Source organism: Rhinichthys klamathensis, unplaced genomic scaffold (genome assembly GCF_029890125.1).
Source record: "Rhinichthys klamathensis goyatoka isolate OS25496 unplaced genomic scaffold, OSU_Roscu_1.1 h1tg000504l_1, whole genome shotgun sequence".
Lineage (NCBI taxonomy): Eukaryota > Metazoa > Chordata > Actinopteri > Cypriniformes > Leuciscidae > Rhinichthys > Rhinichthys klamathensis.
In genome coordinates this window covers 1137501-1153417 of record NW_026606985.1, presented here as the reverse complement: position 1 = coordinate 1153417, position 15917 = coordinate 1137501, and the positions used below count along the sequence as shown (strand labels likewise).

Genomic DNA, 15917 nt, shown 5'->3' with positions numbered 1-15917 from the left:
AATTAGTTCTAGGCCACAATCTGACTGGATCAGCCGTTTAATCGTTTTTTAATTACTCCGAATGTTTGTGCTTAACACGCGAGGGAAATTTACGATACATTTCTTGCGAATCCGTCAGTGGGTGGGGCTTAGGAAGAGAAGGCCACGCCCCCTGCGTCTTCCCGCCTCTTCTGGAGAAAAAAAACAGGAATTTATATCGTTAAATAGAGCTGAGCGTTTCAACTATGTTAAGTTAGCAAAACATTATTCGTTTTAAACTCTGACGAACCTCATAATCTTTCAGTTGCGCTGAGGAGGAGGGGCCATTATCACCAAGGCAACCGTTAAGCTCCGCCTCCCTTTCCCTCTTTCCAGTCCCGCCCCCGACCGGCCAACTCGAGCGCCCTAAAGCAAATCAACATCAAAGTTTATTCGCAAACCATTAAAGTTCCAAAACATTACATATTTTCATGCACGTGTTTTTTACCTGGTTGTTGTGGGACGGCGAACTCGTGGCCGTGGTTCGTGTAGGGCGATGTACGGTGGCCTGCAGGAGACAAACACAAACACATTTGCAGCAAACCTTCACAAAAGGTCATCGAATAAACCAAAGGACTTGTTGCTGGACTCACCGAGGGCGTGTCGGTATCTGGAGGGACGGTGTTTCGGGCCGGTCTGCTCTCTCCCGACCCCTGCTGGACACACAGAGCATTACAGCGCACTGATGTTAGCTCAAACACACTGATGTGATTATGACGTCGAGTTGTAAACACTCACGTTGAGTCGGCGCGCTGCTCGGCATCCTCCGGCACTCAGGGGGCGCTGTTGCCCCTCGGGCGTCGTTTACACCCACGTCCTCCGTGTTGTTGGACGGAACCGCGGCGAGAAGACCTGACGGGTGAAAGAAAACGAGAAGGAGCGATCAGAGCCAATACCACCTTAATACTCAACACAATTTTACACACACAACTTCACATAATTACACGTACATCCTACTTTCTGTTTTATGTGTTTTGTATTGATGGTTACGTCTAACTGGGTTATGTTCTATGTTATGCTTTAATAATAAAAAATATATATATATATATATATATATATATTATTTAAATTTAAAGGTGCATTGTGTAATATTTAGGAGGATCTGTTGACAGAAATGCAATATCATATACATTACTATGTTTCCAGTGGTGTATAAAGACCTTACACAATGAGCCGTTATGTTTTTATTAGCTTAGAATGAGCATTTCTCTCTACACACACCGCGGGTCACATCCACATGTTTCTACGGTGGCCCTGAGCGGACAAACGCGTTTCGTCACTATGTTGTTCTTCGTGTAAAGAAGCTGCTAAAGTCAGTGAGTAAAACACTGACACAATGATGAACAAGTGACAATAATATTCGCAATAACATCGTTTTACTGAATAATTATGTAAACATAATTTCTTAATTTATCTTTGTAAAGAAACCTCATTGTTTAACTGGCTACTCTCTGTTGTCTCGGATGACGACATCACTTCCTGACGGCCACTGTAACTTCAGTTGGGTGCAATTCGCAACCTCACCACTAGATGCCGCTAAAAATTACACACTGCACCTTTAAAAAAAGGAGAAAATGTAGAAGTTGGTAAACGGTGAGGCTGGATGTGCTCTTACTGAGTCCGCGGTATCTGGAGAGCTGCTGGTAGATCTGCCTCATCCTCTCGATGTTCAGGCGACTGGCCTCCGCGTGGTTCACCATCGGTTTGGGATAGTCCACGCCGATCACGCATTTAGCGGCGAGCTGCACGTCTTCCGGCGCGTTCCAGGGGTCGTAGATATACTTGGCTGGAAAATCTCGGAGGACAGGTAAGTAACGTCTGGAATCAAAGGGAGAGATTAACATCACGACCTCCACAAAACCAGACGCACACAAACATATAGACGTCAAGAGATAAAACTGAGGCTTCAGCAGAATTCAGAACTGAACTCTTTTGAGTGTGAATCTGAACTGAATCAGCTCCTTTGAGTGTGAATCTGATCTGAATCAGCTCTTTTGAGTGTGAATCTGAACTGAATCAGTTCTTTTGAGTGTGAATCTGAACTGAATCAGCTCCTTTGAGTGTGAATCTGAACTGAATCAGTTATTTTGAGTGTGAATCTGAACTGAATCAGCTCCTTTGAGTGTGAATCTGAACTGAATCAGTTCTTTTGAAGTGTGAATCTGAACTGAATCAGCTCCTTTGAGTGTGAATCTGATCTGAATCAGTTCTTTTGAGTGTGAATCTGAACTGAATCAGCTCCTTTGAGTGTGAATCTGAACTGAATCAGTTATTTTGAGTGTGAATCTGAACTGAATCAGCTCCTTTGAGTGTGAATCTGAACTGAATCAGTTCTTTTGAAGTGTGAATCTGAACTGAATCAGCTCCTTTGAGTGTGAATCTGACCTGAATCAGTTCTTTTGAAGTGTGAATCTGAACTGAATCAGCTCATTTGAGTGTGAATCTGAACTGAATCAGTTCTTTTTAGTATGAATCTGATCTGAATCAGTTCTTCTGAGTGTGAATCTGATCTGAATCAGTTCTTTTGAGTGTGAATCTGACCTGAATCAGTTCTTTTGAAGTGTGAATCTGAACTGAATCAGCTCATTTGAGTGTGAATCTGAACTGAATCAGTTATTTTTAGTGTGAATCTGATCTGAATCAGTTCTTTTGAGTGCGAATCTGATCTGACTCAGTTCTTTTTGGTGTGAATCTAATCTGAATCAGTTCTTTTTAGTGTGAATCTGATCTGAATCAGCTCTTTTGAGTGTGAATCTGAACTGAATCAGCTCCTTTGAGTGTGAATCTGATCTGAATCAACTCTTCTGGGTGTGAATCTGAACTGACTCAGCTCTTTTTAGTGTGAATCTGAAATAAATCAGGGATAAGAAAAATAATTTTGTTTCTGTTTGAATTCAGATTATTTTTCTTACCCCATTGGCAGATAATTTAGTTTTTTTAAGCAAAAACTCACTTAATTTAGGTTTCCCCCCCAGAAAACAAGACATAATATCTTATGGCATTTTACTCATCTAGTAAATGCATCTTGATCTAAGATTTCTTAGATATTTGGACTGGAAACAAGACAAAAATGCTAAGTAGGAAAAGCATTTTTTGCAGTGCGTGCAGCGGTGTGTGTTCCCACCTGATGAAGTCTCCGTTGGGGTCGATCCTCCGGCCGAATCCCACGGGACAGTAGCAGTGGAAGAACTGCTGGAAGAAGGAGCTGCAGGAGTGGCAGAGCCAGCTGCCCGCGTTCACACTCCAGTCCGCGTCCAGCAGAAGCTCCTCGAACACCTGCCACAACACCGTAGCGCAATTACACACACACACCAGCAGGGCTTTTACATCTGCATGGACTCATTTAGCAGACGCTTTTATCCAAAGCGAACAGAAGCCATCAGACCAGCAGAGGGCAACAGTGCGTAACAAGTCTCAGTTAGTCTAGCACAGAACTTTTTTTCTTCAGAAAAACATAACAAATAGAAAAGGTGAGTGCTAGTGTTAATTGGTCAGGTGCTGGCGAAAACACCCGCTAACTCGCTAAATGTGGGTACAAATCTACGGTGGCGTATTGCTTATTATTAGAGCTGGGTATCGATTCAGATGGGTTAGGGCAGTGTTTCTCAAACTTTTTCTGCCATTCCCCACTTTGAAGGTAGGGAAGGGTTCGTGCCCCACCTGTCCTCATGCAATCGGCCCAACAAAATGTTAATAAGGCTTTAAGTTAAAATGTATTTTATTAACATGACATTTTAAAAACATAAACATGACAGTAGATACTGTGTTTCCCACAGTATTTTGTGTGTGATGTGGACCTCTGCAACCCTAGGGGGGGTCCGGGGGCATGCTCCCCGGAAGAAAAGTTTGTACGTTTTAAAGATAAATTCATAAATATGGTGCATATTGAAAGTTCAAAATTAAGTGATTTAACTAATTTAATGTCTGCAATGAGCCTGTTTTTTAGTAGGCTACACATATTTTCTGAACATGAACTTTCATGTACTTCATGTTTTTTTGACTACACCCTTTCTGTTTGAAAACACATATTTTCTGAACCAGAGACGGAGAGCGCTCACCGCTTGACATCACAACTATTCAGTGTTTTCAGCCACATAATGTTTATTTTAGGTTTCAGACATTTAAATTCACATACGTAAGTTAGTAAAAAAAGCAATACATTTAGAGTTTGTCAAATACACACTTATGTCTATGGAAGCGGGAATAATAATTATTTCCATTATAATTAGATGACACGTATTATTCATATCAAATACACATCGTGTAAGTAACTTTCAAGTTTACTCTATGCTTCTCTACTTTCATTTCGGGAGAAGTGGATAAATTGACGTTTGTTAAATCCAACAGATCCGATTCTCTAAAATCCGGTATAAACTAACGCCCATCGCGTATAGCTCAACTAAGGTGTTTAAACAACAAAACACATCCACTTGCTCATATTTGACAATCGGAATATCAGATATTTCCTGCTATAGCCAACAAATTTGTGAAATAAAAGCAGATAATCAGTCATTCAGCGCTATTGTGGCTGCGGTGTGACTGCAATGACGCGTCACCATGGAAACCATAAAGGGATATGATCTAAATAACGGGCGCCTCTAAAAACTTTTAAACTTACGTGTGCAAAGGTTAAGTAAGGCTTCCATTTAAATGTGTCGTTGTTTTATTTTGAGTTTTTGCTCAATAAATAAAGGAATTAATAGAGATGGGCACAAAAATTACCACATTTTCTCCCGTTTGTCGCGCCCCACTTGTCATGTTTCTATTCCCCACCAGTGGGCGCGCCCCACACTTTGAGAAACGCTGGGTTAGGGTTAGATTCGATTCAATTTCGATTCGCAAGCTCTTAATTCTATTTCGATTCCCGATTTGACTCAATGAATATATATATAATACAAATCCTATTTATAAAAAGAACAGTGAACATAATTGATTAATTAATAAAAAATAAATTAAGGGCCACAAACCTGTATATTAAACTCTGTTTATTTTAGGTGCATTAAAACAGAACCCAACTCTATATTTCGAACGCACAGGATTTTGATGCGAGATGAAAAATTGATGCTGTAAATTGGACGAGTCAGAACAGTGGCACACCTTGATCAAACAGGATCAGGCTACTTTATGTTTAAGATAAAACACACATAAAGTCTCCCAGCATCAGCTGTAACATGCAAGCCTATGAACAGTGCTATTGCTCACTATTGGCTAGCTCACACACATGACCAGCGTCGGCCAATAGTGAGCCGGCGTTCTGACGCAGAGCCCAGAAGCGCTGCACTGTTACACTACGCCAACCGCGCGGGAGAAGCGCATGGAGGAGAAGATTGTTGAATAAAGTCGTTTTAACGCACAAAAAGTATTCTCGCCGCTTCATAACATTAAGGTTGAGCCACTGCAGTCACATGGACTATTTTAACGATGTCTTTCCCACCTTTCTGGGCCTTGAAAGTTGCAATGATGTTGCAGTCAGTGGAGGCACAGAGAGCTCTCAGATTTCATCATAAATATCTTCATGTGTTCTGAAGATGAAGGAAGGTCTTACGGGTGTGGAACGACATGAGGGCGAGTAATTACTGACAGAAACTTCATTTCTGGGTGAACTAACCCTTTAAGCTCAACTCAATACATCGAAACTACAACACATTATTAAAAGCTAAGCGGAATAAAAAAGTTCTTGACTCCCTCTGAGATGACCCTAGAGTCGGAGATACCCACAATGCCCCTCACCGCACCTTCATGCCCTCCTCCCAGCTGATCCACAGGTCTCCCCGGGTCAGGAAGCAGGCGACGGCGTGTCGGGCCAGGTGATGGATCCAGCCCTCCTGCCGCAGCTGGGTCATGATGGCGTCCACCCAGGGGAACCCGGTGCGGGCCTCGGCCCACTTGGCCAGCGCCTCGGGGTTGCGGTCCCACGGGATGCGGATGCAGATCGGGTTTCCCTCCGCGCGGTCGAAGCGCGGGTTATTAGTGGCGGCCGTGTAGAAGAACTCTCTCCACAAGAGCTTGTCGTACAGAGAGATGGACGGGTTTGCGTTATTCTTCACCTGTAAACACACAGAGTTGATTATGACCCATATTAAAGCGGTGGTTGATTATGATGTCACTTCTCTAGCTGTAGTGAGTGTGTAATGTCGCAGTTTGAGCGTAAACAACATCTGCAAAGTTACGACTCAAAGCTCAGAGCAAAGGGAGAGATTTGCTTTTACAGAAACTGCTTTTTAAGGACTACAACAAACGGCTGGTAGGAACTACACGAGCTTCCTCACGGGTTAGTGACATCACAAACACTAAAATTTGCATAAACCCCGCCCCCAGAACACGATTTATAGATTATCATGACAGAATGAGAGTTGAGTTTTGTGTGTGCACCTTCTTGTAGAGCTGTGTGAGTTGTGTAAGTGAGATGTGTTGTGTTGTGTGTAAGTGAGAGTGTGTGTACCTTCTTGTAGAGCTGTGTGAGTTGTGTAAGTGAGATGTGTTGTGATGTGTGTAAGTGAGAGTGTGTGCACCTTCTTGTAGAGCTGTGTGAGTTGTGTAAGTGAGATGTGTTGTGATGTGTGTAAGTGAGAGTGTGTGCACCTTCTTGTAGAGCTGTGTGAGTTGTGTAAGTGAGATGTGTTGTGTTGTGTGTAAGTGAGAGTGTGTGTACCTTCTTGTAGAGCTGTGTGAGCTTGCAGTGGAACAGGCGGCAGGACAGGCAGCCGAAGCGCAGGTACGGACTCAAGCCCAGCGGACTCGCCAGCAGAGGACTCGAGTTCTGCTTCGGGCGCTCGAAGTTCTCCTGCCACGCCTGTGTGTGAGAGAGAGAGAGAGAGAGAGGGGGAGGGGGGGATATTTAGGTCTAGGGTTAGTATGTGTGTGTGTGTGTGTGTTTGATGGGTAGGGTTAGGGTTAGTGTGTGTGTGATGGGTAGGTTTAGGGGTCGGATAAGTGTGTGTTCAGGTGTGTGTGTGTGTGTGATGTCGTACCGCGGTGGAATCGGGTCCGAGGTGTCGGTCCATGCGTCTCAGAGCCTCTGATTCCCCTCCGGGCCACACGGCAGGAGCCAAACCCTCAGTGTCGAACCCTGAACACAAACACTCCCATTATGCACTGCTCTGATCACACTGGATCTGAGTGAGTGTGTGTGTGTGTGTGTGTGTGTGTGTGCGTGAGTGTGTGCGTACGTGAGTGTGTGTGTACTTGAGTGTGTGCGTACGTGAGTGTGTGTGTGTGCGTGCGTGTGAGTGTGTGTATGAGTGTGTGTGTGAGTGTGCGCGCTTGAGTGCGTGCGTGCGTGCTTGAGTGTGTGTGTGTGTGTGTGAGTGTGTGCATGAGTGTGTGTATGCGTGAGTGAGTGTGTGTGTGCGTGAGTGTGTGCATGCGTGAGTGTGTGCGTGCGTGCTTGAGTGTGTGTGTGTGTGTGAGTGTGTGCGTGAGTTTGTTTATGCGTGAGTGTGGGTGTGCGTGAGTGTGTGTGTGCGTGAGTGTGTGCATGCGTGAGTGTGTGCGTGCGTGCTTGAGTGTGTGTGTGTGTGTGAGTGTGTGTGTGTGTGTGTGTGAGTGTGTGCGTGAGTGTGTGTATGCGTGAGTGTGTGTGTGCGTGAGTGTGTGCATGCGTGATTGTGTGTGTGCGTGAGTGTGTGCATGCGTGAGTGTGTGCGTGCGTGCTTGAGTGTGTGTGTGTGTGTGTGTGAGAGTGTGAGTGTGTGTGTGTGCGTGAGTGTGTGTGTGCGTGAGTGTGTGCGTGAGTGTGTGCGTGCGTGCTTGAGTGTGTGTGTGTGTGTGTGTGTGTGTGAGTGTGAGTGTGTGTGTGTGCGTGAGTGTGAGTGTGTGCGTGAGTGTGTGCGTGCGTGAGTGTGTGCGTGAGTGTGTGTATGCGTGAGTGTGTGTGTGCGTGAGTGTGTGTGTGCGTGAGTGTGTGTATGCGTGAGTGTGTGTGTGCGTGAGTGTGTGCATGCGTGAGTGTGTGCGTGCGTGCTTGAGTGTGTGTGTGTGTGTGTGTGAGTGTGAGTGTGTGTGTGTGTGCGTGAGTGTGTGCATGCGTGAGTGTGTGCGTGCGTGAGTGTGTGCATGCGTGAGTGTGTGCGTGCGTGCTTGAGTGTGTGTGTGTGTGAGTGTGTGCGTGAGTGTGTGCATGCGTGAGTGTGTGCGTGCGTGCTTGAGTGTGTGTGTGTGTGAGTGTGTGCGTGAGTGTGTGCATGCGTGAGTGTGTGCGTGCGTGCTTGAGTGTGTGTGTGTGTGTGTGTGAGTGTGAGTGTGTGTGTGTGTGCGTGTGCGTGAGTGTGTGCATGCGTGAGTGTGTGCGTGCGTGCTTGAGTGTGTGTGTGTGTGAGTGTGTGCGTGAGTGTGTGCATGCGTGAGTGTGTGCGTGCGTGCTTGAGTGTGTGTGTGTGTGAGTGTGTGCGTGAGTGTGTGTATGCGTGAGTGTGTGTGTGCGTGAGTGTGTGTGTGCGTGAGTGTGTGTGTGCGTGAGTGTGTGCATGCGTGAGTGTGTGCGTGCGTGCTTGAGTGTGTGTGTGTGTGTGAGTGTGAGTGTGTGTGTGTGCGTAAATGTGTGTGTGCATGAGTGTGTGCATGCGTGAGTGTGTGCGTGCGTGCTTGAGTGTGTGTGTGCGTGCGTGCTTGAGTGTGTGTGTGTGAGTGTGTGCGTGAGTGTGTGTATGCGTGAGTGTGTGTATGCGTGAGTGTGTGTATGCGTGAGTGTATGCGTGAGTGTGTGTATGCGTGAGTGTGTGTGTGCGTGAGTGTGTGCATGCGTGAGTGTGTGCGTGCGTGCTTGAGTGTGTGTGTGTGTGTGAGTGTGAGTGTGTGTGTGTGCGAGTGTGTGCATGCGTGAGTGTGTGCATGCGTGAGTGTGTGCGTGCGTGCTTGAGTGTGTGTGTGCGTGAGTGTGTGTGTGCGTGCTTGAGTGTGTGTGTGTGTGTGAGTGTGAGTGTGTGTGTGTGTGTGCGTGAGTGTGTGTGTGCGTGAGTGTGTGCATGCGTGAGTGTGTGCGTGCGTGAGTGTGTGCGTGCGTGAGTGTGTGCATGCGTGAGTGTGTGCATGCGTGAGTGTGTGCGTGCGTGCTTGAGTGTGTGTGTGCGAGTGTGTGCGTGAGTGTGTGTATGCGTGTGTGTGTATGCGTGAGTGTGTGTATGCGTGAGTGTGTGTATGCGTGAGTGTGTGTATGCGTGAGTGTGTGTGTGCGTGAGTGTGTGCATGCGTGAGTGTGTGTGTGCGTGAGTGTGTCCATGCGTGAGTGTGTGCGTGCGTGCTTGAGTGTGTGTGTGTGTGTGAGTGTGTGTGTGTGCGTGAGTGTGTGTGTGCGTGAGTGAGTGTGTGTGCGTGCGTGAGTGTGTGTGCGTGAGTGTGTGCGTGCGTGAGTGTGTGCGTGCTTGAGTGTGTGTGCGTGCGTGAGTGTGTGCGTGCGTGAGTGTGTGCGTGCGTGAGTGTGTGTGTGCGTGAGTGTGTGCGTGCGTGAGTGTGTGCGTGCGTGAGTGTGTGCGTGCGTGAGTGTGTGCGTGCGTGAGTGTGTGCGTGCTTGAGTGTGTGTGCGTGCGTCCATGTGTGTGTGTATTACCCAGCTCCTCCAGCAGGGGGACGCCGTATTTCTCCGAGTGGTCGTCGCTGACGGGCGTCACACAGTTTCCCATCAGCCCCAGTGTGGGCGGGTCCAGCGGGGGTTCTGGCGGCTCGAGGCTGCTCGCTAGCGTCTGGAAGCGCTTGAACGTTAGCGGAGGCTGACCGCCGTTCAGCTCGATGATCCTGACAGCCAATCAGACAACAGCGTCAGTCAGATTCAGTGATGAGTCACTGCAGTCAATCGACTCATTTAAATGAACCAGATGATTCACCAAGTGAATCGATTCATCGACAGCATTCAGTTAGGCAGTGAGTTTAAAGGGATAGTTCACCCAAAAATAAAAATTAGCCCATGATTTCTTCTTTCAGACGAAAAGATGCACTTTTATGGACTTCAAAAACATACAGCCATTCACTGCCATTATAAAGCCAGGACATTTCTTAATATAACTCTGATTGTGTTCGTCTGAGAGAAGAGTGTCATATACACCTAGCATGGCTCGAGGGAGAGTAAATCATGGGCTATTTTCCCTTTAAGGTTCTCACCGGTCGAGGTCGTAGAGTGTGTGTGAGATCTTCACGATGACCTCCACCCCCGCCTCAGACGCCAGCTTCTTTATGGCAGCGTCTCGTTCCTTCCCGAACGGCTCCGAGTCGCACTCGAACGTCAGCCGCGACACCTTCCACTCCTGACACACACACACACACGTCACACACACACACACGTCACATGGGTTCTTAATAGATGTTTACCCCTCATCCTTCCCTCGCCCTAAAAATGACCTGTAGCCTTAAAATTAAACTAAAGAAAAAAAAAATTGTCCAGAAAACTTCATTTTGATAATATTTTTCCATTTTTTAATGCACATTTTTTTTACAGATTTTTTGTTATTTTTAATTTTATTTACCTTTCAATTTAATAAATAAATAATAAATAAATAGTAATTTAAGCACATTCCTCACATTCTTTTTAAAATAACTAAAAATAATAAAATCTTTTTAGGGTAACTAAAGGCACCGGGGGTGTGGTGTGGTGCCACCGGCTTGGGCCCGTCATCGCTGCTCGCAGCTATATTTATTATTATTTTTCTGTCAAACTTTCGGGCACTTTTGGGGCCCTTAACGTGCTCGAAAACTCTTGAAACTTTGCACACGGGTCAGAACCGCGGCCATCAGGGCCGGGCTGAAGCTGGTACCCAGGCGTGGCAGGGGGGCTCAACAGCGCCCCCTTGATAGGGGTCAGAAAACTTGGTCCATATATCAAACACGCTTGCATGAATTAATATGAAACTCGGTTCACATATAAATCTCATCGGGCTGAACAACTTTCGCTCTCGTTACACGCCAGCCCAACAGGAAGTCAAAATAGCTCACAATATCATGCGTAACACTTTTAATTCAGCTTTAAATATCCTACATTGGGAGTCTTTGACCTCTTGTGAGAAATAAATAATATAACGTGATATTTCATGACTCTGGATGGCCTTATATGAGCTGTTCCGCTGGGTCCTAAAGCCAGTTCTCTTCAGTATTCATTCAGATACACATGTAGACATTATACAATAATGTTTTGGTAAAGTTTTAGTTTGAATTTGGAGCATGTTTAGGTTTTTCTGTGTGAACTGAAGCATTCCTCACATTCCAGTCATTCCTAAGGAAGTCGAGGGCCGGAAGTATTTGTTACTTTTTTTAAATTTCAACCATAAAACTCCTGAAAATCCATTCAAATTTTTTTTTTTTGTGTATTCGTGGTTCAAGTGCAACAAAACTCACAAGGTCTTGGACCCCTCTGATGAACACTCAATTGTTAATTTGTTTTAAAAAAACAATTTATACCGGTCAAAATGACTAGAGGGAAGGATGAGGGTCACACAAACAATAAGAAATTCTCTTTTTATCAAAATGTTAGCGGTGGAGCCAGCGATGGAGTGAGCCGTACCTTGAAGAGCCGTGGGAAGATGTTGGCCGGCTGACCGCGGATCACGAACAGGCGAGAGTTGAGTTTACGAAGACTAGAGTCCAGATCCTCCAAACACTGCAGCAGAAACCTGTAACAACACACACACCACAGGACATGAGTAACAACACACACACCACAGGACATGAGTAACAACACACACACCACAGGACATGAGTAACAACACACACACCACAGGACATGAGTAACAACACACACACCACAGGACTTGAATAATAACTAGGGCTGCACGATTTGGGGAAAATGTCATATTGCGATTATTGAGGTCAATATTTCGATTGCGGTATAATAAACAAATGGTTTCATGAGTGAACTTGCTTGGTTCTAAAGCAAAATGCACACACAGATTAGTGATAATTCTGAAATGTGTATTTCTCAACTCAAACTAGCAACAACTAAATGATTAATAACACCTATAATGATCAATAAGCCATTGATATCTGGATAAAAATGACCCCCCCCATTTTGAACATTAATTATAGCCATCCAAAATTACAGTGATTCGGTCATTACAAATGAAAGCTATCCATTTTTTAAAAAACATTTATTAGGCTTCAAAAAATATAACAGCTTTTAATTTAAGTGAACTTCAAACAATCCTCACATAAACCCATAATAAAAGTCATATTTACCTATGCCTTTCTGGTCTAACAGGTAGGACATACAGAAACTGAATAAAGCTATCAAACAGTCTGCGCTGCATAGATTATATATAGACTAATCCTTATTAAAGCTACAAAAGTTCTTTAGTCAGGAGCAGTGAGTAATTTTCTCTGTTCCCTTTGTTCTTTGATTAACTTTACTGACAGAGAGCTTTATTGGCTGCTGGCCCTTTAAGAGCAGCCGTCTGCTAACAGACACGCGCCTCATTCTCTCACAGCTCTCCACGTCCATCATAAGACTGCTCTTATGTTATGAAGATACTCAACAAACGACGTTTTGGCATAATTGTGTGTGTTGTTGTTCGTTCACGCGCAAAAGAGAACTGTATTCTGGCGCGCGGTCTGCGCATGCGCCTGATACTGGCGCGCGTGCCGGGACACAGGCTGCGCGGCTCTTTTGACTTGTCGCGCATGAATGGTTTAAACTTTAAAGCGTTCGCACGAATAAGAGCGGGATCATGGACCACTAGCCAACGGATGACAGAAGATAAGAGATGCTGCATTAATTGCGTTAACAGTCCTAATTTGTTTATTTCATATAAAATCGCAGCATTTTGCGTCATATAATCGCAGGCTTGACATCGCGATTGCGATATGATTAACGTTAATCGTGCAGCGCTAGCAATAACACACAACCCAACGTTTCTGATCGATCTGTGTGAGTGAGTCTGAGCAGGTGAAACACACACACACACACTCTCACACACACACACACACACACACACACACACACACACTCTCTCTCTCTCTCTCTCTCTCTCTCACACACACACACACACTTTCTCTCTCTCTCTCTCACACACACACACACACACACTCTCTCTCACACACACACACACTCTCTCTCTCTCACTTTCATAACCCGAGTTATGGCCAAAATGACAGAAGTGTTAACGAGAGGAAAGTAGGCCATTGCTGTGGAAACCGGTTCCTTGACGTAAACACCGTACAGAAACCATGACAGCACAACATAAACACAGCGAGTATGAGCCTGTTCAGACAATAACACTGTTTTTCCAGTTAATAAGACGTCATTAGACACCGCGACATAATACCTGAATCTAACTCCACTCTCAGACACACAGATGTGTACACATGCTGATGTTTAGTGAGAGATGGAGACTCATTCATAACTGACACACACATCACACACACCCAAACACCCGCTGTCAAAGTACATCATGTTTGAGTGACAGTGTGTGTCTCCTGTACAGCCACCAGAGGGCGCTCCGCAGAACAGCACCAGCACTCACTCTGATGAGCACTGACAGACGACAGTGTCTGACTGAAAAAATAAATAAAATTGACATACACTCCCATATCACAGTTCATAATAACTGTGTGTGTGTGTGTGTGTGTGTGTGTGTGTGTGTGTGTGTGTGTGTGTGTGAGAGTGTGTGTATGCGTGTGAGTGTGTGTGTGAGTGTGTGTGTGTGTGTCCCTCACCGCCACCTGTTGACGCCCAGGTTGGAGGCCCCGGCGAACCAGGGGTCCAGGAAGTAAACGCAGCGCAGTGATTGGGCGCCGCGCAGGGCCTCCAGCAGGGCCGGGTTGTCATGGAGACGGAGGCCCTTGCGGAACCAGTGGACCGAGTTGACGGAGGACATGATCGGATCTTCCCTGAAACATCATCATAACTGACATCAACACACACACTGATCACATGACCATCTTAAATATTATTATGATCAGTAACACATTACATTAATAATACTAGAAGGCTGTTTATTATTATTATTATTATTAATAATAATAATAATAAGACTGTAATTATTACATGAAGACTGTTATTATTATTATTACTATTATTATTATCATTAACACATTAAATTAATAATACTCTAAGCATTTTTTTATTTAATGTGTTACTCAAAAAATACTTGTTTTCAATTATTATAATTAATTAAATGTAAATGCACATACATAATATAATATAATAAATCTACAGCATAATAATCTACAGAAATATACTAAACATCACTGCTCATTTAATTAACTGTGATATGAGTGTACATTAAGTTTATTTTTTTTATTTTTTATTTAATTACATGTTTAATAAAATCAAGTATTAGTATTATTTAAAAATCTGCAATTGTTATTTTATTGTGCTAATGATAATTATTGATAATAATTGGCTACTTATTAATAATAACAATAATAGACACTTGAATGCTGTTATAATGTATTTTTTACTAATAATATAGATACTACTAATAACAATATTTATATTTAACTGTATATGTATATATAAAAACCTTTTTGATACATGTTTGCTAATTTGTTTATTATACTATTTTATAAATTATTACACTTTAGATTTATTATTGGTTTATTAGTATTTAATTAAAGTTTAATTCAAAACTAGTATTATTATTAACACATTAAATAAAAAAGTATTTAAGTGTTATTAATTGAATGTGTTGATGATGATGAGATGATGATAATTATTGATAATAATACTTGTTGAAGGCTGTTTTATTGTATTAATAATAACATTAATAAATAATGCATTCAAGCTGCTTTAATTTAATTATCATTAATAATAATTATGCTACTAATACAAACAATCATATAATATTAATATTTCTACTATTTATATATTAATACGCTTTTGATTTCTTATTTTATAAATATAAAATAATCAAAAATGCAATAATATTTCACCTTTTATTACTTTGTACACAACAAAATGAAACAAAAATTATAAAGCAGTTTCCAGATTAAAGGATAAAAGGCATTGCAGACATTTATCACCATACTTTATCATATAATTTTGAAATGTCTATTAATAATTGGACCCTCAGTCATTCAATTGGGTCACTTACATCATCAAATATCACAAAAACATTATAAATAAACAAAAGGTTTAGGTTTAAATACAGATGTGTGTGTGTGTTTTTAACAAATGGGTCGTGAATTCGGTTTTTATGTAACCTTTATGTCGAGTTTATATTCGATAAATTCATGAAATATCATCAGACTGTAAGAGCAGACTTACCTGAGGCGGCACAAATGCAGTAGAATGATTTTATCTGAGTCCCAGTGATATTTTCATGACAGTTTTAATAAATATATCCGTGAAACTGCTCAGATCCCTAAACTCCAGTCACACAGAACCGGGACAAATCAGCACAGTTTCATAACGTTTCTGCGCACTGCGCATGCGCCAACCCCAGCGACTCCGGCGCGGGCACAGATACTCACAAACTAGATGTACCCCACAGCTTAATATATAACGTTCTACGGGTTGTAAAGATAGATGATGACTATGAACCTCTAAATATTAATGTTCCCGTGTAAATACTGACCAAAAGCCTGTTTGACATTAATTGTATAATATTGAGCATTTAAAACGATGTTTCTATCTATAGTTTTAGCCTATGCTGTCTGTGCGCTGTCCCGATAGGTCACGCTGCTCGTGCCCCACATATGGAGGCCGCTCATTGGTCCGCATTAAAGTGACGTCAAAGAATCCCTCTCACGTTTATGCGGCGTGGATGTACAGAGCTTTGCGAGTAACATCGAATGATTTTGAACATTAAATACGGTTTAGAATGATTTTAGAATGCAGTCCGGCCGTTCAGTTGGCATTTATGTCCACTAACGATGGTGTAACAACCGAATTTCCGAGGATCCCTTGCCCCGCCTTATTCCCTGATCCGCTCTCTGATTGGTCGCGTCCTCAGAATCCCGGATAATCACGGGCGCGACTC

At 43.5% G+C, this 15917-nt stretch overlaps 1 protein-coding gene across 3 annotated transcripts; it reads right to left on the bottom strand.

Annotated features, from left to right (window-relative positions):
- On the bottom strand, positions 1-15328 carry cry3b (cryptochrome circadian regulator 3b). 3 transcript variants are annotated; one of them, XM_056237901.1, is made up of 15 exons: positions 15203-15328; positions 13651-13824; positions 11504-11612; positions 10111-10253; positions 9563-9747; positions 6990-7087; positions 6671-6811; positions 5754-6065; positions 3143-3294; positions 1634-1836; positions 757-870; positions 612-674; positions 467-526; positions 269-384; positions 1-170 (listed from the first exon to the last, which is right to left on the bottom strand). In XM_056237901.1, the coding sequence occupies exons 2-15, from the start codon at positions 13809-13811 to the stop codon at positions 129-131; spliced, it is 1899 nt and encodes a 632-aa protein (XP_056093876.1). In that variant the 5' UTR covers positions 13812-13824; positions 15203-15328; the 3' UTR covers positions 1-128. The 3 variants fall into 3 exon arrangements, with proteins under 3 accessions (XP_056093876.1, XP_056093878.1, XP_056093877.1); XM_056237903.1 differs by having other exon boundaries at positions 1-167; XM_056237902.1 differs by having other exon boundaries at positions 612-671.
- Positions 15329-15917: the final 589 nt, after the last annotated feature.

Excerpts from the sequence above, each read along its gene's own strand:
- cry3b (XM_056237901.1), bottom strand. The coding sequence starts at position 13,811 with ATGTCCTCCGTCAACTCGGTCCACTGGTTCCGCAAGGGCCTCCGTCTC. Across the intron at positions 675-756 it reads GAGCAGCGCGCCGACTCAAC|CAGGGGTCGGGAGAGAGCAG; the intron begins GTGAGTGTTTAC and ends CTGTGTGTCCAG. Across the intron at positions 171-268 it reads CGCAACTGAAAGATTATGAG|AAGAGGCGGGAAGACGCAGG; the intron begins GTTCGTCAGAGT and ends TTTTTTCTCCAG.